The sequence below is a fragment of the Canis lupus genome, chromosome 37, assembly GCF_003254725.2.
Source record: "Canis lupus dingo isolate Sandy chromosome 37, ASM325472v2, whole genome shotgun sequence".
NCBI classification, from domain to species: domain Eukaryota; kingdom Metazoa; phylum Chordata; class Mammalia; order Carnivora; family Canidae; genus Canis; species Canis lupus.
The window spans coordinates 12,159,452-12,184,831 of record NC_064279.1 but is presented as its reverse complement, the minus strand read 5'-3'; the positions used below and the strand labels follow the sequence as shown (position 1 = coordinate 12,184,831).

At 34.7% G+C, this 25,380-nt stretch overlaps 1 protein-coding gene across 14 annotated transcripts in view; it reads right to left on the bottom strand.

The window, feature by feature from the left end:
* The window catches only part of CARF (calcium responsive transcription factor), a 103,070-nt gene that overhangs the window by 50,170 nt on the left and 27,520 nt on the right, over positions 1-25,380 (bottom strand). For all 14 annotated transcript variants that reach the window (XM_025441966.3, XM_025441967.3, XM_025441965.3 and 11 more), the window contains 9 exons: positions 23,084-23,204; positions 21,936-22,065; positions 20,477-20,561; positions 16,992-17,181; positions 11,771-11,891; positions 9,241-9,384; positions 6,627-6,860; positions 4,864-5,026; positions 2,381-2,444 (listed from right to left, as the gene is read on the bottom strand). In XM_025441966.3, coding sequence (XP_025297751.1) covers positions 2,381-2,444; positions 4,864-5,026; positions 6,627-6,860; positions 9,241-9,384; positions 11,771-11,891; positions 16,992-17,181; positions 20,477-20,561; positions 21,936-22,065; positions 23,084-23,204 — 1,252 coding nt within the window. The remainder of the gene's footprint in view (positions 1-2,380; positions 2,445-4,863; positions 5,027-6,626; positions 6,861-9,240; positions 9,385-11,770; positions 11,892-16,991; positions 17,182-20,476; positions 20,562-21,935; positions 22,066-23,083; positions 23,205-25,380) is intronic.

The window sequence follows — 25,380 nt, the reverse complement described above, 5'->3', positions numbered from 1 at the left end:
TTGGACAGCTCAAAGGGCCTCCTAAACCCACTTTGCATACTGAGTTTTATTTCCAAGCATTGTCTATGCTTAAAACCATACCAGCTTCCTTAAGTTCCTGAAACATGACAAGCTCTACCTTGCTTACCTTTCAAACATGGTAATCTTTTGATTAGCAAATTCCTATCCATTCTTCTGTTCTTAGTTTAAAAGCCACTTTCTCAAGTGTCACTTCTCTACTCCCTAGATTAAGTTATATTCTCTGTCATTATTCTCACACAATTTTGCACAACTCTTTTATGGTTGGGATGCCTGGGTGGTTCAGCAGTTTAGTGCCTGCTTTCAGCCCAGGGTGTGATCCTGGAGTCCCAGGATCAAGTCCCACATTGGGCTCCCTGCATGGAGCCTGCTTCTCCTTCTGCCTGTGTCTCTGTGTCTCTGCATATCTCTCTCTCTCTCTCTCTCTCTGTGTCTCTCATGAAATAAAGAAAAAAAATTTTTTTAAAAAAGAAAAACTCTTTTATGGCAATATTCATAATAGGAATTAGAATATATTTGCTTAGTGTCTTTTTCTCTTGCTCAAGTTGAAATTCAGTGAAGAAACTTACTTGTTCTCTTCTTTGTCCAGCACTTACCACAATAAGTAAAATATGTGCAGAACAAATGAATAATGTTAAAGAATTTGAAAGTTATTTTCTATGCACAGTGACTCAAAGGTTAATGAGCTAAAGAATAAAGAAATAATTGTACTGCATATAGTTATTAATTTATTCTAAAGCATTTATTTAGATGTTGCCTTTATAGCAGGGATTATGCTAGGAACTAGGTATGGTTAACTTGAATAAAATACAGCCCTTGCTCCTGAGGAGCTCAAATCATAATGAAAGATACAGATATATAAACAAAAGGATACCATGTTAAAGGCAGAGGTAAGTACAAAAGAATGAGCCAAAGGAATTCAATTGAATAGTGAGAAGAGTTTGCCATATAGAAGCAGAGAAAACGCATCTCCAGAAAAGAGAAAAAAGAGTAAAATAAGCTTGGAATAGCAAGAGAACACAGAAGTAAGAGTATATGAAAGAAAGCAAACCATATAAACCATATAAAACGAATAATAGTTTCCTGATCAAGATCTCTTAAGGTTATTACAGGAAGTTGCCTAGCTTTACAGTCAGGTGTACTTGTAATCAGTCTCAAAATTTTAGTCATAAAGCATAAAAGCTGATTATGTGAGGAAATTTATTTATTTTTATTTTTTTAAGTTTATTTATTTATTTTTGGTAATCTTTGCACTTAATGTGGGGCTTGAATTTACAACCTCAATATTGAGTCCTAGGCTTTTCCAACTAAGTCAGCCAGGCCCTCCTTATTTTTGTTTTTATTTGAGTATAGTTGATATACAATGTTACATTGGTTCCAAGTGTATAATACCGTGATTCAACTTTTCTATATGTTGTGCTATGCTCATCACAAGTGTAGCTACCATCTATCACTAAACAATGTGATCACAGTAACATTGACTCTATTCCCTATGTTGTGCCTTTTTCAAAAATATTTATTGGGGCACCTGGGTGGCTCAGTGGTTGAGCATCTGCCTTTGGCTCAGGTTGTGATCCTGGGGTCCTGGGATCGAGTCCTGCATCAGGCTCCTCATGGGGAGCCTGCTTCTCCCTCTGCCTATGTCTCTGCTTCTCTCTCTGTGCCTCTCATAAATAAATAAAATCTTAAAAAAAGAAAAGATTATTTATTTGAGGGGGGAGGGTAGAAGGAGAGAATCTTCAAGCAGACTCTTTCTGAGCACAGAGCCTGATCTCATGATCCCCAGATCATGACCTGAACTGAAACCAAGAGTCAGATGCTCAACCAACTGAGCCACTTAAGTACTCCTGTGCCTTTTATTCCCGTGACTTATTCATACTAACTGGAAGCCTTCTCCCATTCCTCTTCACCCATTTGGCCCATCCTCTACTACTTCACCCCTCTGGCAACCATCAGTTTGTTCTCTGTATTTGTAAGTCTGATTGTACTTTTTGTTTATTCATGTATTTTGTTTATCAGATTTCACATATGAGTGAAATCATATGGTATTTGTCTTTCTCATGAGAAGTTTGACTTTTTTCACTTAGCATAATACCCTCTAGGCCCATCCATGTCATTACAAAAGGCAACATCTCATCCTTTTTTACATCTGATTAATATATATGAGAAAGTATATAGGAGTAAATATAAGTATATATGTTTAAACAGCTAGAATTATTTTGACAAATCTTAACATAGCTGCTCTTGTCTCTTTGGGCCCTGGTTTCCTTATCCATAAAATTTGATTAGGTGAGATAGTATCTTCAATATCTTCCAGCTTTAACATTGATTTTATATATTAAAGATATTTAAGATAACCTACCTTCTGCAAATGTAACTGTAACAGTCTCTCTGAGAATATGCCCATTATCTGTAGTCCACTGAAGCTGAAATGAGAACATTTAATTCAGTAAAAATAATAAAGCACTTATATTAAAAGTATTTTAAAGTATCAATACAACTATCATCTTATTCAGTGATAGCATAATTGTGTTTTATTCAGAAATTAGTTTCTTCACTTGTTTATATTCTCAAAACATAAGTATACTTCATTATCCAAATACATTAACTTCCCAAGTTCAGATAGCACGAATCTGGATAGCAAGTGTAGATGGCAAAGATCATTGCTAACCAAATGTTTTACTTCCTGAACTTTGGATAGTGAATAATTAAGAGAGTTTTGGATGGAAAAGAATAGTAGCAGTAGCTAAAATCTGAATCTATTTAGTTAAGAAGACACAATTTGGATAATAAAAATTTGGAGAACAAAGGGTATTACTACTTAGATTTTTTTAAAAGATTTATTTATTGGGGTGCCTGCGTGGTTCAGTTGGTTAGGCATCTGCCTTTGGCTCCAGTCATGACTGAATGATCCCAGGACTGAGCTTCACATGGGGATCCCTGTTCAGTGGGGAGTCTGTTTTTCCCTCTGCCCATGCTCTCGCTCTCTCTTGCTTGCTCATTCTATCTCTAAAATAAATAAAATCTTAAAAAAAATAAAAATAAAATTTATTTATTTTAGAGAGTGAGAGGGAGCACATGCGAGTGTGGGCGAGGGGGAGAGGTAAAGGAAGAGAATCCCAAGCAAACTCCCTGCTGAGCACAGAGCCCGAAGTGGGACTTTGATCTCACTACCCTAAGATCATGATCTGACCCAAAATCAAGTCAGACACACTTAACTGACTGAGCCACCTAGGTGCCCTGCTACTGAGATTTAATGCCATAATTACTGCCTGTATTATAGTTAGTAGTTTTTTAGCAAAATTTTTACAGAACTGACCAATATTCAGGGGATAATTACAGTATCACAGTATGAGGTAAAATTTACATCCAAAGATGGCATATAGAATGAACATCATCCCTTTATGTATTCAAGTCTGAATTATTCTACTGAAACTTGTCTGTTTTATTTTTTTAAGATTTATTTATTTGAGAGAGAGAGAGAGCAGGGGAGGGGCAGAAGGAGAGGGAAAGAATCTCAAGCAGACACCCTGCAGAGGTAAAGCCCCACAAGTGCAGGGCTTGATCTCACCACTAGGAATCGTGACCTGAGCAGATATCAAGTCAGATGCTTAACCAACTGAGCCACCCAGGTTGCCCCTTGTCTATTTTTTAAAAGAGGGGGAGGTATACACAATATATACTCAATAAATATTTGTTGGATGAATAAGATATACTTTTTACAGAGATAAAATACATTGATTTTTATTTTTTTAATTTTTATATTTTTAAAAGATTTTATTTATTTAATCATGATAGACAGAGAGAGAGAGAGAGGCAGAGACACAGGCAGAGGGAGAAGCAAGGCTCCATGCCGGGAACCCGACGTGGGACTTAATCCCGGGACTCCAGGATCACACCCTGGGCCAAAGGCAGGCGCTGAACCACTGAGCCACCCAGGGATCCCCAATACATTGATTTTTAAATGAAGATAACTATTGTTATTATAGTCAGAGCTGGAAATTCAGATATTTCTTCTGAAAGTAATATAAAATTTTAGTCAAATCATCATGAAGGTTCATAGTGTTCACATTGAAAAAGAAACTATTTTTTCTTCTTTTTTAAAAGAAGATATTATTTATTTATTGAGAGAGCAAGCAGGGGCGGGGGGCAGAGGGAAAAGGACAAAGGAGAGCCCCCACTGAGCAGGGAGCCCGACCCAGTCCCAGGACCCTAGGATCATGACCTGAGCTAAAGGCAGATGCTTAACCAACTGAGCCACCCAAGTGGCCCTTCCCTTTTCTTAAGATTTATTTATTTATTTCAGTGAGAGAGAGAGAGAGAGAGAAAGTGAGCAAGCTCGGGGCCAAGGGAGGGGGTACAGGAAGAGGGAGAGAGAAACTAAAGTAGACTGCATACTGAGCAAGGAGCCTAAAGCAGGACTCAATCTCACAACACTGAGATCAGACCTGAGCTGAAACCAAGAGTTGGATGCTTAACCAACTGCACCACCAAGGCACCCCAAAACTACTATTTTTTCTTTCATCACAGTTATTTGTTTTTGTTTTTTTTTTAAGATTTTATTTATTTATTCATGACAGACAGAGAGACAAAGAGAGAGAGGGGCAGAGACACAAGCACAGGGAGAAGCAGGCTCCATGCAGGGAGCTTGACGTGGGACTTGATCCTGGGTCTCCAGGATCCGGCCCTGGGCTGTAGGCAGTGCTAAACCACTGAGCCACCTGGGCTGTCCTCATCACAGTTATTTGTATGGCCTAATAACAACCACTCCACCATTAGGCCAAATAATAAGAGACATTGAGAAAGATTCTATAATAAAATGAAGAATTGAAATTGTAATCATACCGTTGCTGGAATAATCTCTGAGTTATACTCATTATCTCCATTTCTCAAGGATTTCTGTACCTCATGGATGTGATTTTTAATATCATTTACAGTTGGAAAAAAGGATAAATTATGTCTTTCAGGTACCTCATCAGGTTTAAATAGTTCTCTTTCTACAAATTTTCTGTAGAGAGCATAAAATAGAATTAAAACATAAATAATCTAGTAATATATTTCAGATCAAATGAGAAAATTTCTTTTTTAGCATAAACTTCTTAAAGCATGGTTTACAGCATTATAATTTATATTTTTCCACTTCTAATTTTTTCTGTACACCAAATCAAAGAAATCATGCAGACTAAAGCAACATACTTTCATTGGTTAAATATCTCTATGTCTAGAGTAAGCTTTAACAATTTTAAGAATTTTTAAAGGAATCATTATTTTCATTTTAAGCATAGTATGTTTTGACTGCTAGTGTACCGAACACTTCTTACCACGGATCTCCTTTAACACTTACTATTATCCTGTGCGGTAAGTGCAATTATCATTCCCACTTTACAAAGAGGGGAACTAAGGGCTGCTGAAGTTAAATAACTTGCCAAAGTTAACATCTAGCAGTAAGTAAGAGAGCTTGGGCCTACAACCAGATTATGTGCATAAACATCTTGTTACACTTCAGCCAAAAGGCATCACTTACTATATGAAATATGATCTGCTTGCATTTTATAAGTAGACAAAAGAGAATACAGAAATAGGAGTCAGCATTGACACATCAATATATAAAAATACATAAAAATTATTATAAAGTCCAAAATTTATATGTTTTATGCATTATATTCCATAGATCATATGTCAGAGTTATATTATACCTCTGTTCTTAAGGTTCAAGTTTAATAGATAATGTATGGCTTTACCAAATTTTGGCTCTGCTCTAACAATGCCCCAATGAAAATGAATATAAAATGTCTAAGAAAGCTGCTAAATGGGAAAATCATATATTAATTAAGATATAATCCTAGGAAATACTCATTGTGTTGTTCAGATCAGACTACAGGATGACCATTAGGAATAAGGCCAATTAAGTACCCGAAATCATGGTACTTAAAAAAGCACAGGCTGTAGAATTAGATCTAGATTTCAGTCCTACCTCTACCTCTTCAACCAGTTATTTAACCACTCATACCACCCATTTTCTCATGTACAGGATGGAGACAAATATACCAACTTTATAGAGTCACAATAAATGAGATCATGCATATAAAGGGCATATAATACCTGGCACACATATACTAAGTGCCACATAATAATAATTGTTATTGTAACCTGAGTATCAATAACATTGGACAGAGTGCTACTGTAAACTTCTATCATACAAAGAACTATCCATTTTCTTTTGTTGTAACACAATTTAATTGCATTTTGAATAGCTTAAATAAGTATCTTGGCCTAGGTTTTAAAATCTTTAGTTCTATGAAGGTTTTTTTCTGTAAAGGCATTTATTACACAATTCAATTGGTATATAATTCAGAAATAGTTCAATTTGCTCAATCTGAATATGGAATCTTTAAAATGAGTAAGTTGAGTCATTACTCATGGCTTGCCAAGTATCTGCTAGAAAACCGGTCAATTCATAAATAAGATTATTTTAATGAATTAATAAATTATATTTCTTATCTTCTCTGATAGCATACATCCTGGAAAATGTCTGTGATGGTAAATATATTATTTAAACTAACAAACAAAAATGAAAAATGTACAAGAATAATTTGTTTTTACTATACCTTAGCTGTTTCCTTACTGCATATACTTGTTCTATTCCCTGTGACACTAATTCTTGAATCTTATGTGCTACTTGAGGATGCAGACGTGAGGGTAATGCACAATTCTCATCTCTAATTGTAGTTTCCTCTTCTTCAAGAGAAGACATAGGAAAAGGGGAAGGTGGCAAAGGGAGGCAGGAAGTCTCTAATTCGTGATACTGATGAGCTTGCTTTGTTGGTAACTGTACATACCACCTGACAAGAAGAAATATTTTGAATTATGTTACTAGACAAAGGCAAGAATCATAGTTACTTATGTTAAAACTCATCAAGAAGGGGTGCCAGGGTGGCTCTGTTGGTTAAGCAACTGCCTTCAGCTCAGGCCATGATCCCAGAGTCTGGGATTGAGCCCTACATTCAGCTCTCTGCTCAGCGGGGAGACTGCTTCTCCCACTGCCTGCTGCACCCCCTACTTGTGCTCTCTGTCAAATAAATAAATAAAACCCTTTTTAAAAAACTCATCAAAAAAAAGAATCTTTTAAGAAAAGATTATATGATTATGTCATATTAAGTAAATAAACATTTTAAAACAATAAATGTAAATAAAAGTTAAAATATCCTCTGCTTGATGCTTTACTTGACAAATTTTATTTGTTTTAGAGAGAGAGTGCAACACATGAAAGAGAGCACACGTGTGCAAGCTGGGGGAGGGGCAGAGGGGAGAGAGAGTGTAGGAGAGGGAGAGAATCTCAAGCAGACTCCTTGGTGAGCATGGAGCCTGATTTGGGCTCATCTCATCACCCTGAGCCAAAACCAAGAGCTGGACAGCCAAGAAACTAAGCCACCCAGACTCCTTTCTAAGTTGGCTATACCCAATTAAATCAAAATCTTTATAAATCTTTACATACTTTCATTATAGCCCTATAGTTAAAGAGTGTACAGCAGTTAGGTATACATGAAAATGGTATTTTAAATTTCAAAATGTTAAGTAAATTTAATAAGACTTCCAAAGTCACCATCTTTTAAACTGTGCATTTTCTATGATTTTTATCCCCAAATTATAAATTCTGTGTTCCACCTATAATCCTTCCAAAAAAAAAGGTGACTATAATTTGGAGTCTACCAAGACTGAGATGTGCAGGAGAATCTTCTCTGATAGGAGCTCAATACGCTATCTCTATTGCGCCACAGCCCCTCTCTTGTGCCACAGCCCCTCTACTGTACACAGCTCCTATTGCCCCAATGAACAAGAGAATAAAATAGAATATGAGTACATATCTTTCAAATAGCACTGCAAAAACACAGATGCTAGGAAAATGAAATAATCTGGTAGCATATTGTTTTAATTGATATTTTTGTACAAAGTGCTTGCAATGACCAATACTATACATGTAACAGAGGCTATTTAAAAATTATATGCAATGTTCTCCAAACTGAATGATTTAATTATTGGCTACTCATTTTTCACATTTCCAGAAGTTTAGGTATTTATTTATTTATTTTTGTAAAGATTTATTTATTTTAGAGAGGGAGGGGAGAACACATAAGCAGGAGATGGGTGAGGGAGAGAGAGTAGACTCCCACTGAGCACAGAGCCAGAGCCGGGCTCCATCACACAACCTCATGGTCATGACCTGAGCTGAAACCAAGAGGTGGAGAACCAATCAAGTGAGCTACCCAGGTGCCAATATGCAAAGAAAATTTTAGGGAGGGAATCCCTGGGTGGCTCAGTAGTTTAGCATCTGCCGTTGGCTCAGGGCGTGATCCTGGGGTCCCGGGATCAGGTCCCACATCGGGCTCCCGGCATGGAGCCTGCTTCTCCCTCTGCCTGTGTCTCTGCCTCTCTCTCTCTCTGTCTATCATGAATAAATAAATAAAACTTAAAAAAAAAGCAAATTTTTTTTTTACCAAAACTATAATCCATGCACTTAATCCCATTATAAGTTCTTCACCTGAACTAACATAAAGAAAAGTAAGAAAGCAAGCTAGTATTTCTTCTTATGTAAAATCTGAAGCACAACAAGTATAAAATAGAATTTTATGTAGAGCTTAGAATTCTGGCTACTATAAGTAATCGAAGATGGGTTAAAAAGAATATACAGGTGACTGTAAGTTTGGCTCCTAAGAAGTATCAGAAACAAAGTACGAAATATATAATGATATGTGTTGCTAAATATGCATTTTTCATTTTGGGGAAAATCTTCCATATGGTATACATAATTATTAGGTAGGCATTATCCAAACGTTTGGCTGATAAACACAACGGTTTATACAGTGGCAAATTTTAATACCTAGGGAACCACTAGGGAGACAATTCCCTTATAAAAAAACATTCTTTTTAAAAAATATTTTATTTCTTTATTCATGAAAGACACAGGTAGAGAGAGAGGCAGAGACACAGGCAGAGTGAGAAGCAGGCTCCATGCAGGGAGGCCAACGTGGGACTCGATACTGGGTCTCCAGGATCTCGCCCTGGGCTGAAGGCAGCGCTAAACTGCTGAGCCACCCAGGCTGCCCATAAAAAACATTCTTAATAAAGTAATTAGAAAACAATTATAATTTCTCTTACAGAAAACATTCTTGTAAATGGAGCTAATTAATTTGTAAAAATAAAATAACTATATAAATGTCATACCTAAGAACACCACCAGCATCTACCAAGTTCTTCTTTAGCATGTTAAAAGCTTTTTCCTGCTCCATTCGGATTATTTTCTTGTCAATTTTGGGGTCTGTAGGAACTCCATATTCAGGAAACTTCTGTACCTTTTTAATATAAATCCTGTTTACAAGAAGAAATTCTTTCATATATAATGTCAAGAAAATCAAACTTACCAAGCAGAAGTTTAAGCATTAAAGTTTAGAGAAAAATCAATTAAACTACAAAGCATTCAGAGGATTATGTAGAAAAAAGAAGCCATATTCTCCGTGCATATTAGCAAATTAACAATAATTACATCAGTAAAAATATCTGGATATTTATGTATATTAACTTTTTTATAGATTTATTTATTTATTCATGAGAGCTACATAGAGAGAGGCAGAGACACAGGCAGAGGGAGAAGCAGGCTTCATGCAGAGAGCCCAATAAGGGACTCAATCCCAGGACTCCAGGATCATGCCCTGGGCGAAAGGCAAATGCTCAACTGCTGAGCCACCCAGGCATCCCGTATATTAACTTTTGTTTCTGGATTTGCCTCTTCTCAACTCTTCTGGAAGCCATAAAAAACTCATGCCTGTGGGTTACAGGAGGGTGCTGGCAGGAGGGAGAGAGGCAGTAGTCGGGGCAGCTAGAGGATGAAGGAACATGTGCTGCACTGTCAGTTCTCCATGTGGTAGCCAATGTTTCTTCCACTTCCTCAGAATGTGAAGCATTATTTATTTACTTGATAATGGAACTCTGGTAGTTTCAGGAAGGGAAGATCCACCAAAACATTCTCAGCCAGTGATGATAAGGCAGAAGAAACACAGCGGTCAGATGATGAGAACATGGCTACCCTTATGGCACCAGAATTTCCCAAACTCACCTCTAAAGGTCAAGAAACTATCAGTTCCCTGGAGGCAGGCAGTGTATTTCCTAAGCTTAACCTGAGTGCCCCAAGGGATACATACTGGATAGCAATGAATAGTTCTCTGAAATGTAAAACCCAAAGCAATGACAAATCTATAGTCCTCGTCTATCTAAAACTTATTGTGTTGATATCATACATTGCTAGTATGAATATTATTGGTAAAATCTCTCTGTAGAGCAACTGTCTTTATAATACCTGTCAATATTTTATTTTATTTATTTTATTTTTTTTAATTTTTATTTATTTATGATAGTCACACAGAGAGAGAGAGAGAGAGAGGCAGAGACATAGGCAGAGGGAGAAGCAGGCTCCATGCACCGGGAGCCCGATGTGGGATTCGATCCCGGGTCTCCAGTATTGCGCCCTGGGCCAAAGGCAGGCGCCAAACCGCTGCGCCACCCAGGGATCCCACCTGTCAATATTTTCAAAATATAACCTTTGCCCTAGCAATTTCAACAAACTTATTCTAATGATATACTTGTACAAGTATACAAATAGGTACAATGTTATTAGCTGCAATTTTTTTTTTCAAGATGTTATTTATTTATTCAGGAGACACAGAGAGAGAAAGAGGCAGAGACACAGGCAGAGGGAGAAGCAGGCTCCATGCAGGGAGCCTGATGCGAGACTCGATCCTGGGAGTCCAGGATCACGCTCTGGGCTGAAGGCAGGCACTAAACTGCTGAGCCACTCAGAAATCCCTTAACTGCAACTTCGTATATAATAATAAAGAATATTTTTCAGAGTCTACATATCTATCAGAGGACTAATTTAGTAAACGACAATTCATCCACAAATGTAATATTTTATGGCTATCAAAAAGAAGGAACCACGAAACTAATATAAAGTTATTGTCAATTATATACATATATATTTTTAAAGATTTTATTTATTTCTAAAATAAAAACAAAGAAGGAATCAGTCCTTTTATGTACAGATATGGAGGCAGTTTTTAGGTACACTGGGAATGAAAAAAAAAAGCAAAGCATAGAGTGGTATATGTCATTACATTCATTCTAGTATGAACAAAATAGTTGTGCGGTAAATAACCATAATAGGTATTCAGAATAGAAATAAAGCAATGCGAATTCACAGCAAGAAAGAAGGTATACTACTACCTAACTTTAAGGAGAGAAAATATTAGTAAGTTTTACTGAGATTTCAACATTTATGAGTATAAAGGAGGATATATATGTATGCATATATACACAGAATATCTTTGGAGAGATCTTTAAGAAGCTGGTAAGAGATGTTGCCTTAAAAAGGGACATAGGGGGGATCCCTGGGTGGCTCAGTGGTTTAGCTCCTGCCTTTGGCCCAGGACGTGATCCGCGTCAGTCCCAGGATCGAGTACCGCGTCAGGCTGCAGGCATGGAGCCTGCCTCTCCCTCTGCCTGTGTCTCTGCCCCTCTCTCTATATCATGAATAAATAAATAAAATCTAAAAAAAAAAAAAGGGAGACATAGGGAGTGGGAGTAAAAGGAAACTTAGATTTCACGTATGCTTATTGGCACAGTTTAAGCTTCATAAAAATGTGTATACTACTTAATAGAAAATAAATACATAGTAAAAAGGAAATAAAAAAATAAAGCTTACCGGGCTGGACAAGTGGCTTTGTAGAGCTGACAAGACCTGCTCTCTTGTTCACTGATTTTTTTTAACTGGAAACCTTTTCTCCTTGGCCCATACTGACACTCCATTACCACGGCTCTACTCCCTGTGGGCCAAAACCAACTATTGATATTAATTTAAGTATCCATCTGTTCTGGACACTATAATAAAAATAACTTGGTGGTGGCAATATTAAAATTTACACTTTCAGTTACACAACTTTAAGGAAAGAAAACATCAGTAAGTCTTACTAATATAAACACACAAATTTAAAAGTTTATTTTTACTAAATGTAAAAATGTAACCAAAAGTTACATTTACCAAATGTACATTATGGGAAAGAAATCTGAAAATACCACATTTACTGAATGTTAACTGATTATTTACATACATGTTTTTTAATTATAAAATTTTTATTACTCTTTTATATAGAAATTACAAAAGCTACATTTATTAGTAAATATTGTCATGTGAAGTTTTATTTCCTTTTATAATTATTTATTTCCTTATTTCTATTTGTATTGTTAGAATACAGTAGTCCCCCCTTATCCGCGGGGGATACATTCCAAGCCCCACAGTGAATGCCTGAAACAATGGATAGTACTTAACCCTATATAAACTATGTTTTTTCCTACACCTATATACCTATGATGAAGTTTAATAAATTAGGCACAGGAAGAGATTCACTACAATAACTAATAAAATAGAACAATTCTAATAATATACTGTCATAAAAGTTACATGAATGAGGTCTCTCTTTCTCTCAAAATATCTTATTGTACTGTACTCACCCTTCTTCTTCTTGTGATGATATGAGATGATAAAATGCCTATGTGATGAGATGAAGTGAGGTGAATGACGAAGGCATTGTGATGTAGCATTAGGCTACTACTGACCCTCTGACAATATGTCAGGAGGAAGATCATCTGCTTCCAGACTGTGGTTGAGAACAGGCAACTGAAACCTTGGAAAGTGAAACTGCGGATAAGGGGGGACTAAAATAATGTAACAACCAGCCTCCAAGATGGCCCCCAATGATCCCTACCCCCTAGTACTCATGTCCTTGTGTAATTCCCTCCCCCTGAGCATGGGATAGACTTATTAACTTACTTCTAATGAATATGGCAGAAGTGACAAGATGTTATTTTTGATACAAGGTTATAAAAAGATTGTGACTTCCATCTTGGGCACTCTTTTGCTCTTGCTTGAATTGCTTTCTCTGGGCGAACTCTGCTGTCTACTGTGAGGCAGCTCTGTAGAGAGGCCCATGTGACAAGGAATAAGCCACATGAGTGAGCTAGGAAGCAGATCATCTCCCAGTCAAGTGGTGAAATGAATTTAGCTCAAGCCAACACCTTAACTGCATTCTTCTGACAGAACCTGAGGCAGAACCACATTGCTAAGCCACTCTTAATTCCTGACTCAGAAACCATGAGATAAATGTTTGTTGTTTTCAGTCATCAAGTTTTGAGTAATTTGTTACATAGCAATAGACTATAATTAGGTAAATGTGAAAACTATATAGGTAATGGCTTTTTAAAAAAAAGATTTTATTTATTTATTCATGAGACAGAGAGAGAGAAAGGCAGAGACACAGGCAGAGGGAGAAGCAGGCTCCATGCAGGAAGCCCGACGTGGAACTCGATCCCAGGATTCCAGGACCATGCCCTGGGCCAAAGGCAGAAGCTCAACCACTAAGCCACCCAGGTGTCCCTATAAGTTATGGCTGTAAGTAAAAATACCCTACTCTAGGTCAAGTACAGAAACTTTTCAAATATAAAATAAGAAACAATCAGAAATAAAAGTGCTGATAAAGCCAACATTAAAATTTTAAATTAAAAAAATTTAAATATAAATTTTAAATACTTAAATTTAAAAGACACTAGAAGGTAAAGAAGTTGAAAAACAGTATTTTATAATACATATAACAAAGAATTAATATGCAGAATATAGAGCTACAAATAATTTTTTTTTAAATTTTTTATTTATTTATGATAGTCACACACAGAGAGAGAGAGAGAGAGAAGCAGAGACATAGGCAGAGGGAGAAGCAGGCTCCATGCACTGGGAGCCTGATGTGGGATTCGATCCCGGGTCTCCAGGATCGTGCCCTGGGCCAAAGGCAGGCGCCAAACCGCTGCGTCACCCAGGGATCCCTACAAATAATTTTTTAAAAATAAAGAACCAAACAAAAACTTGGTAAAGATTATGAATAGGCAATTCAGAATGAAAAAAAAAAGATATTACATGAACAATAAAAAAGATGTTGAACTTTACTAGTAAATATGGAAATGCAAATTTAACCAATAAAATACTATCTCACACTCTTCAGATTGGCAAAAATAAAAAATTTAACAATGTTCTTAAATAACTGAATCCACCAATCAATCTTAACATCAGAAAAAGGTGTTGCACATAGGTAGCAATAACAAGTACATAGCACACCTATGAAGTATTCTTGCAAAATACTAATGGAGATTAAATCTTTATTTAATCAAGCCTCCAGATCTAACAGTTCACAGGAAATATAGGAGATTTTTAAAAAAACATGTTAACTACAGTACAGAGATGAAACCAGCTAAACTCAGAATATGGCAAGCTCTACAGGATAAACTACCTAGAGGAAAAGAGGAGAAATAATTTTAGATGAAAAGATATTTAAGAGATAAATTAACCAAATGTAATCTGTGAACCCTGGATGTGAATTTGAACAAACCTCTGGAAATAGCATTATTTGATAAGTAAAAAAATTTGAACATTGGACATTTTATGACATTAAGAAATTACCATTAATTCATTTAAAGTATGTGATTTTTATATATATATATAAAAGAGTTCTTATCTTTTAGAGATATATACTTTAATATATAAAATATATTTTAGTAATTATAGATAAAGCAATAGGATATCTGGAATTTGCTATAAAATTATCTTGGAGATGGGGAATGGAGAAGTTGGTAGGGAAATGAGGTAAGATTGACCATATGCTAATAGCTGTCGAAGCTGGATGATGGATAGATGGGGAGTCATGGGATTTCATATATTATTGCCTTTACTTTGAGACATATATATATATGTATTATTTTTATATATTGCCTTTAACTTGAGATATATATGTATATATATGAAAATTTCCAGAATATAGAGATTTCTAAAGTCTGACAGTGCAACTCTAAGGTAAATGAAGAAAGGGAAATTTTCACACATTGCTGAAACAAGTGAAAATTGGTACAAGTTGTCAATTCCTCAAGTATAATTCTGAAATTTAAAAAGTTCAGAAAACAAAATTTTGGGGAACCCATCAGACTACAAAACTTGACCTGAACTTTATGGGGCTATTTATAGTCTTTTATTTATTCCTCTTAGTATTACTATCCAAAAAGTATTACTGTATTTGATTATGTGATATGGTCTACAGAATATTTGCTGGAAGTATTCTGTAATATTATGGTATAACATTCCAAAAATTCTGAAATACAAGTGGCCCAAAATCTTTAGAGATTTTGGACCTGTACAATCACTTCAGAGAACAATTTGAGATAATCTTGTAAAGACGAAATGGGCATACTTTGCAACTCAGCAATTCCACTTAAATGCATACACCATCAACTTATTTACAACTTTTCAACAGAAAATATATATTGTTAAGGTTTGACTACAGAATTCCTTATAATGTTGAAAATTAGAAACACCCTATGATCATTAGTAGAAAAATAGTGGTTTGGTCATATGCTGGAATATTATGTACTGGTTAAATTAAGATCTATAAAAGTATCAATGTGGATAGATTTCAAGAAAGCAAGGTGAGTGAAAAATTACATAACAATGTCTATAGTTTACTATTTGTGAATATTTCAAAATATTCAAAACAGTAAAATACATTATTACAAATAAAATATGTGTGTTAAAGTATAAAAATATAGACTGGAAAGATACACACCACATTTATGTAGTGGCTGCCTGTGGAGAGTTAACATGGGAATTAGAACTAGGGAAGGGGGGGATCCCTGGGTGGCGCAGCGGTTTGGCGCCTGCCTTTGGCCCAGGGCACGATCCTGGAGACCCGGGATCGAGTCCCACGTCAGGCTCCCGGTGCATGGAGCCTGCTTCTCCCTCTGCCTATGTCTCTACCTCTCTCTCTCTCTGTGACTATCATAAATAAATAAATAAAAAAATTTAAAAAAAAAATAAAAAAATAAAAAAAATAAAAAAAAAGAACTAGGGAAGGGAAAAATGCTGCATTTCTTTTATAGGATACTAATGAAACCTAGAAAGAAGAGGTTATATTTATTTCATCTTCCTTCACATATTTTTTTATATCCTCAGAGGGCCAGGGTGAGACTGCAACTCTTCCAGCTGAATCAGCATTCCCATAGTCCTAAAATAAATCACTTATCTTTATGTTCTTTCATGTATAACTGGCCCTACGGTGAAATTCTGGAAATTGTTTGAAACTCTGCTGCTTTAAGGGAGCCTTGCTGGCTTAGTCAGGGGAGCATGCAACTCTTGACCTGGGTATTGTGAGTTTGAGCCCCACATTGAATATAGAGATTAGTTAAAAATAAAATCTTAAAAAAACTTCACAAACTCTATCACTTTAATACACACTAGCCCAATATTTCAGAATAGTATATGTAGGACATCTGATGCTGGAGAATCCTAATATTGGAAATCTATATAACACAACCCCAGATTGCATACAAATTCTATACAGTAACTCCAGAGTCATAAACTATAAGCTATAGAAAATGAATATAAATTTGTCCCACAAAAATAAATAACTAAATAACTAAATAACTAACTAAATAACTAAATAAATAAATTTGTCCCACAAGATGAATCAAGAGACAAGAGACTATCTGGACTCAATAAAAAAAAAAAAAAACCTAACAGATATACATATTTAGATTAATAACATTGGCTCCATTAATATTTTTATTTTCTATTTATCTGCATAATATCTAAGTATTATTTATTCTAATACACTAAAATACAATTTCACAACAAAATAATTGGTCATATTTACTTCAATTTTCTTTTTAGTTTAATATGCATTTTCATCAATTAACATTCAGTTATCATCCACAAAAATGAAAATTTGGTGCAAAATTTTTAGGAAAACAACATTTTCACAAAGGATCATGGCTGTGCTGAACCTTTTAAAATAATTCTTTTTTTTTTTTTTAATAATTCTTTTAAAAAGTACCTGCATTGACAAATGGAATTCCATCATATGGGACATACTGAGATTTCCACATCAAGCGTGTAGCTGGCTTTGCTGGGCTTGGAGATTGGCGGGTCCCCCAAACACTCTGTGTTTGCTGCTTATGAAATGTTAGGACACTTTCTAATTCAGTCTCACTTACACAATAGCCACGGTATGAATCTCCAATTTTCTGAATGAAGTAGAAATTAAATAACAAAATTATTAGCAAATATGTTTCATTGTACAAAAAAATTCAATGAAGTGGTTATCCAAGATAAAAGCTCATCAGTTTTCAAAAGAGAATGTCATTCTCTCTGCTATCAATGACTTATTACAATCAGTATATCTGATCCACTTTCAGCCAGCATTATCAAATAGATATTCTCTAAATATTTGTTAGAGAACATAATGTCAAACTCATGGCCACATCATCAGTATCAAAATTTTGCTTGAAAAATAATATTTAGGGAAAATGGTTTGAGGAACACATTATATACCCATTCTTCCTTATATTTAAGTTCTAACTCTGGATCCGATCAGGTCAGCATAAAACTAGCCACAGGTAACTAACTAGGTTACCTTTCTTTTGCTGAAATTAAATTTTTTTTTCAGATTTTATTTATTTATTCATGAGACACACAAAGAGAGAGAGAGGGGGCAGAGACACAGGCAGAGGGAGAAGCAGGCTCCATGCAGGGAGCCTGACATAGGACTCGATCCCAGGTCTCCAGGATCACGCCCTGGGCTGAAGGTGGCGCTAAACCACTGAGCCACCCGGGCTGCCCTGAAATTAATTTTGATAAGACATGTATCTTTTTAAAAGCCTATGAAAATTGTGTTAGTATCTCCTAAGTGATATCAAAGAATTTGCTTATTAAAATTCTTTTTAAGAAGATCCTTCTCTGAGAGAAAATTGTTTGAATTTAGTACCAAAAATAGTTAATGGTTTTATTTTTTTAATGGTTTTATTTTATGGAAATTAACTTAATTACTTTTATCTAATGGACACAGAATAACTGAGTTGCTTCTTTTTGAAATATAGTTGCTTATAGACAAGTGTGTGTGTATGTGGACATACATACATGTGTGTACATACAGTTCATTAAGATAAACTTCCATTTTATGGTTACATTATTATTTTTCTTTATTCTTTAGTTCCCATTTTAATTTCTACCTTGCTAATATATTTTATGTATTTTTGTAAGCTGTTTTCATTCTTCCTCAAACAAGGAAGGTATAAATAAATTATGTAAAAAAAAATTGGTATTAACAAGAGTGGAAGCTTTTTCTATACCAATAGAGAAAAATCTATTAACTGTGATTTCTACAGTAAAATGCAGACAGACCCAAAACTGACTCCAAGTGTGTTTCCCATTAAAGGGAATAAGAGCAGAGATGTGGGACTAGAAATCTTTTCTTCTTTATTTATTAAATATTTCACCCTGAAAAAAAAAAAAATTTCACCCTGCAAGAATACATTTAACAAGAACGAAGGTATCAAAATACTGTTGTGGCTGCACTTTGGGCCACATTAAGAAGAGATAACCTGATGCCAAGCAATACATTATCTCCAATTTCTCCTAACAAAAATAAAAACTCCTAGGCTTACACATTTCTTTCTAGCCTAGATATTTCTTCATCAAAATATTGATTACACGAGGATCCCTGGGTGGCTCAGCTGTTTAGCGCCTGCCTTCAGCCCAGGGTGTGATCCTGGAGACCCAGGATCGAGTTCCACATCAGGCTCCCTGCATGGAGCCTGCTTCTCCCTCTGCCTGTGTCTCTGCCTCTTTCTCTCTGTGTGTGTGACTATCATAAATAAATAAAAATTTAAAAAATAAATAAATAAAATAAAACTTGAGCTTTTGAGCTCAAATTTAAAAAAAAAAAAAAAGAAACATAAAGTCCAGCTATAACATTTTGTAATAAATAAAATGAATACAGTTTATAATGTTGTCAATGACAAGAAAAATTCTAGAATTAGTACAATATAACCAGGCATCTGTCAGGAGATAAAAGTTTAACACAATTTTAAAAGTTATCCAATTAGTACATATTAGTCAAACCTAAAAAATGCTTATGGAAAAACATAAAAGTCAAAAAGTAAAAAGGATTATTAAACAATATATATATACATATTTTATTTTATTATTATTATTTTTTTTGCCCACCCCTATATATATACATATTTTAAAGACATTATTTGAGAGAGCACAAGCAGAGGAGAGGGCAGAGGGAGAGGAATAGGGACAAGCAGACTCCCCATTGAGTGTGGAGATCAATGCAGGGCTCAATCCCAGGACCCAGACATCATGACTTGAGCCAAAGTCAGACACTCAACGGACTGAGCCAACCAGACACCCCTATTAAACAATATTTTGAAACAAAATGCAGAAAACACTCCTTTAGCCATTAACCAAAATTGTTTTTCACTACTGATATAGCTTAGGAGAGAAGAAAGAATCCTTCACTGGTGATGATCCATTCTGCTGGACAGTTTTAAGTAGTTTCTTATAAGATTTGTAACATTAGGTAAACCACACAATGCACATGATTGTAAAGCAATGTGTTTTGGCCATATAATTGCTAATGCTTTAATGTTTATAGAATTCTGTCAAGTTTATAACAACGATTTTAAAAACTCTCATCAGGGGTACCAGAGTGGCTCAGTCACTTGAGTATCCAACTCTTATTTCAGTTCAGGTCCTAATCTCAGGGTCATAGGATTGAGCCCCGAGATGGCTCCATCCTCAGCAGGGAGTGTCTGAGATTCTCTTTCTCCCTCTCCCTCTGCTCCTTCCCCTGCTCAATGCTATGTAATAATGAATAAATAATTAAGCAAATAATTAAGAAAAGTAATGATAATAAATACCAAAGAATTAAAAAGACAAGGAATTTAGGAAGTAGAGCTAGTTGTGACATGGTAATTTGTTTAGCATATGGTAAATTTGAGTTGAAATTCAAGTAAAACTTCAGTAAGTAGCTGGAGATCTGGGGCAAGAGCAAAGGGATAATAAAAGAACCAGTGATATAGATTTGGAAATCATTTTTATAAAAGTGAGAATTGAAAGTTAACAAAGTTGATCAGCTATCCAAGGGATAAAATGTAGAGAAATAAGGCAAGGTCAAACAGTAAAACTTAAAGAATTTCCACTGAGAATATAAAAAGAAATAAGTTCAAACAAAGAAGTAGAAGGAATGGTCAAATAAACAGATAAAAACCAGAAAACATGATAGTGAAGTTTTATAGAAGAGTTGTAAGAGAAAAAAATGATAGTAAAGCACTAAGGGATTTATATGATCTCTGTTTTAACAGAGCCTACAATCTCTATGGAATAAAAGAATAGATGAGATCAGAGTTAGCATAAACATGAACAAGGTATTACAGATATAGTCTCTAAGTTGTGCTTAAAAGAGGACATTTTGGGATGCATTATAGTTATTATCAATTTAGTGAATCTAGGTAAGGTTTATTTTTAACTCACCTCACAGCTCCTAAGACGGCAGGCCCACATAGGTGTGTTAGAAGAAAGTGGCTGGAGAGGAGCCAGAAAGGGTTCTTCAAGCATTCTGGGACAAGGGAGGAATATAAATAAATATATATTACAAGTTACACACACAAACACACATATGACATTCAATTGTTTTATCTCATTATCCAATGTTAAAGACAATATACTGAGGTTACCAATAAGAAACTATAATAATAGTCATGCCTGGCTGGCTCAGTTGGAAGAGCATATGACTCTTGATCTTGGGAGTCATGAGTTCAAGCCCCAAGGTGGGTGTAGAGTTTACTAAAAAACAAGGGATGCCTGGGTGGCTTGGCAGTTGAGCGTCTGCCTTCTACCCAGGGCATGATCCCAGAGTCCCAGGATCAAGTCCTATATCAGGCTCCCCATACGGAGCCTGCTTCTCCCTCTGCCTGTGTCTCTGCCTCTCTCTCTGTGTCTCTCATGAAAAAATAAATAAAATCTTTAAAAAATAAAAACAAAAGCTTAAAACAAAAGAAGAAATAACAACAATACAATTGATCGGTGTATTAATTATAATTTTCTTTAAATATCACTATTTTATTAACTGCTAAAGTAAAGGCCTAAGTTTCTTCCTCCAAATATCTATAACCCCAACAAATTTAAGTGCTTTATATATCTCTCTTAAACCTTATTTTGTAGTCTTCTCATTATATAATTGTTTTTCATTTGACAAAAAAATGAGCCAATAAACATCTTCAAGTGACTTGTTAAGAGTTAACTTGATTTTATGGCAAGCTCTAAGACTAAATGTCATAAATATTGCGTTAATTTTTAAATATTGTCACCAATAGTTAAAAGAATGTAAATAATACAAAACTTATGTCTATAGTTGCCTAAATTATTATAAACAGTATTGTCAAAAATAAAAACAGAAACATGTTAACAAAAAACATTTAATATTTTACACCACAGAGGAATTAAATGCATAAAAAGATGATGAACCATTAAACATTTTAGGAACTAGAATGGATGTTTTCTTTTCTTTTCTTTTTTTTTTTTTAAGATTTTTATTATTTACTTATGAGAGGCAGAGACATAGGCAGAGGGAGAAGCAGGCTCCCTGTAAGGAGCCCAATGTGGGACTTGATGATCCCAGATCCCCAGATCATGCCCTGAGTTGATGGCAGATGCTCAGCCGCTGAACCACCCAGGTGTCCCAGTCTCAGATGTTTTCAAATTGCTTCAAAAGATAACAGGTGTCACTGAAGAAAAGTAGCATTCAAGGATAGTCTCCTACTTGCCAAGATACCATTAAAATAATTAAAGATACTTAATAATTTGATGATAGTTTATTCTATTTCCTGAATTTCTGATTTTTTCTATAGTCAGCCCAATTTACATGTGATAAATTAAAAAAAGATTTCTATGATGATTTCAAAACATGAACTCCTCTTTCCCACTGACTCACCTCGCCACTGTCTTTTTGGGCAATGTGACGGATGCTTGTGAATGAAGAGTGTAATTACTGGTACTGTCTGCTAGAACATCTACTCTTACAGTTGGTAAACTTCTATCACTGGATTTCTCTTCAGAGACATCTGAGCAGCAATAACAAGAACAAAGCAACATCAATATCTTGAATTAGACCATGAGAATATAACTAACTAGAGCTCATACATTTGAAGTAGGAAAGGCAAGATATGTTCTAAAGATAAAGACAGCAAAACTTATAATGCTTTATTAAAAATTTCTCTAATAAACTTGTTTCATTTCAGATTATAATACTGTCTACTAAAATTTTATAATTAAGTTTTTGAAGCTTATATCGAATAGACAGGATATCAAAGTAGAATTGTTATGTTAATAGCTTCATAATATAATAGGAATATGTAAAACTCTTTTTCATTTCTATGCCAAGTTTATCATTTTGTCTGCAAATTGTTTTTTCCTTACTTTTTAACTGCTAACAAAGAATCATATCACTAAGGTAAAACTGTCTACTCTTAAGTCATTAGCTCTGAATGAATGATTAAACAGTGTGGCTATGGTGTTAGAAAAGGGACTGAAACACATGGACAAGGAAAGGAAGCAAAAAAAGAGAACAGGAATATTATCAAATAGATAAGGAAAAGAATAAAAAATGAAGAGCATGATTCTCCTTTCTGAATCTGAAGGAAAAAAGGTAAGAGGAAAAGAGCAAAGAGGATGCAAAGAATAGTTAAATACAAGAGTAATGAGTCACATGGCTAACAATAATATGGATAAAAATACAAATGTAAAAATTTCTCCAGTAGCTATTAGCACTATATTCTTGTTATTGTTGCTGTTATTATTGCTGTTATTATAATCGAGAAGAATTTATTTTATGCTCACTGGTGATTTGGGAGGAAGCAAGAGTCAACCAGCTTCATTGAATTCCAAAATGAAATAGACAGCTAACCTAGACAGGAGTTGAAAAATGAAATTTATTTGAGCTAAAAAAACGTTTTTCTAATTATTCAGTTCGCAATCTTACCCAAAGAGATCAATTTTAGCCGAGTTTCATGAGGTGATTTTCTGAAATATACATCTGTTCTTTAAAAATTCTCAAATCCCCTGTATCTCATGATTACTCACCGCGAGTACTATTCACATCCGCAAGCTGCCCCTGAGGTATAATCACTTGTGCCATTCCTGTCTGGGTAGATGGAATTACACGGAGCACCTCTCCATTTTCTGATGGATTAGCAACAATCATCTTGGAAGCATTAAAAAAGAAATCAGATACATAAGCCAACAAGGATTTAATAGAAGAGATACCTATCTATATGGTAGATCCTATTATTTCCATCATTTTGTAAATGAAAATACTGAGGAACATAAAAAATTTTATCCAAAGTTTCAGAACTGGTAAGTGGTAAAGCTAGGATTCAAAACAGGCAGTTTGGTCCTAGTTCCTATAATCTTAACCACTTATGGTATTAATCATTATACATGTATGAGGCCTAATTACTTAGTAATGTGAACAAGGCTCTGACTGGACTAAACATATTTACTCTTTTTCTACTTACTGTATGATATCCCTATGTCTGAATTATTTGTATGGTTATCATTTATTCCATATTTTAAGTCACTTTCATTAGTTTAAAAACTGTACCTTGTTAGATATCTAATTAAACAGAATTTATTTTTGTATCTATGAATTTATATATATCCTGTCATGGTCCATAAGGAATACCATGAAATACCCCCAAATTCTGAAAATATAAGAAAAATCATATGTTTATTATTTCCTTTTTTCCCTTCAGTTTAACAATTGAATCCATTGCCTTAAATTTAGAGGACTGTCAACTAAAACGGTATCTGAAGAAAAACATTTTGAGCCTATTATTTGAAAATAAAGCTAGGGATGCCTGGGTGGCTCAGCAGTTGAGCGTCTGCCTTTGGCTCAGGGTGTGAGCCTGGGATCGAGTCCCACATGGGGCTTCCCACAGGGAGCCTGCTTCTCCCTCTGCCTATGTCTCTGCCTTTCTCTGTGTGTCTCTCATGAATTAAAAAATCTTAAAAAAAAAAAGAGAAGAAAACTAATATATTATTTGAAAATAAGTTTATCCTGTATTTCCAGGCTTTTTAGACACCTTGTAAACTTTATTACCTACCCTACTACTCTTCTATTGAAAGTTACTGTTTTACCCAAAGCCTGTTATTCTCAGTTCTCCCTCAAGTAACTCTGTAACCATTCTACTTTCCAAGACTGCCTTTATACTATGCATGAAAACATGACTGATGCCTGACAGAGACTGTAGTCCTAGTTTTAAGAGGGTCATTTGAAAAAAATTAAATTTGAAAAAAACTTCAACAAAGTAGATGCTTTAAATATATAAACATTTCCCAGAAATTAAGAGTAAGTAATTGTTACCCTCCCTTATCAAGTTTCTTAAGATAAAAATATCTTGCTATACCTCTTATCACCTCATCATGAGAAAGCAACTGTAAACTCTGATGATGGTAACTGCTTTACATTTGTTGAGTGCATACTAAGTGGGAGGACTTTCCATGCATTACCGTATTTAATCTTTATCACATGTATATGAAGTAAACACATTTTATACTTGAGGATATTGTCACAAGAGGTTACACAACTTATGCAAGATAACACAGGGTTATACAGTGGTGAGTTGAAATTCAAACCCAATTCAAACTACTCTGTATTGCTTTCCATTATCTAATGATGTTACTTAACCTAAAAAAAAAGACTAAAACAATACAAAAAATACTGCTGGACTTTAAAAAGTAACAGCAATAATATGGTTTTAAATCCTTTACTCCTCAAATGAGATTGAGTATTTGTAAAAAATATTCCATTCATTCTTAGAAAATAAGAAATATTGCTGTGGTTACAACTAAATCCAAACAAAACACATATATTTATAATTTATTCAATCATACAAAAAATTCATAATTAAGAATGATCTGTGGAATATCCTCTTAATTTTGAAAATATGTTTTCTATGTACAGTGGAGAAGAATCTCCTTCATTTTCTCTTTCCATAGCTAATTCTATCTGATACCTAAAAAAATATTTTCAGTTCATGTAATTTGATAATCGTGACATATATTACTTTTACTATTCTAAAAGAAGTTAATTACTTTTAATCTTATAATGGAAACAAATAGTTTTGAAAAGTCATCTGTTGAAATAAGCATTCTATTTGAGGCAGGCATTGACATTATCAGAAATATGGCTAATAAGTAGTCATATTTACTGGGCTCTTTGTGTGCTGTACAATATATGTAATAAATCCAAAATGCCATCCCTGTTTCACTTGAAAACCTCTTCATCTATTGCAGATTCAGTCACTACAGAATCTTTACTACTTCCTTCATAACTTCTACATAAACAAAATTGATTGAAAGAAATATCCTTAAAAAAA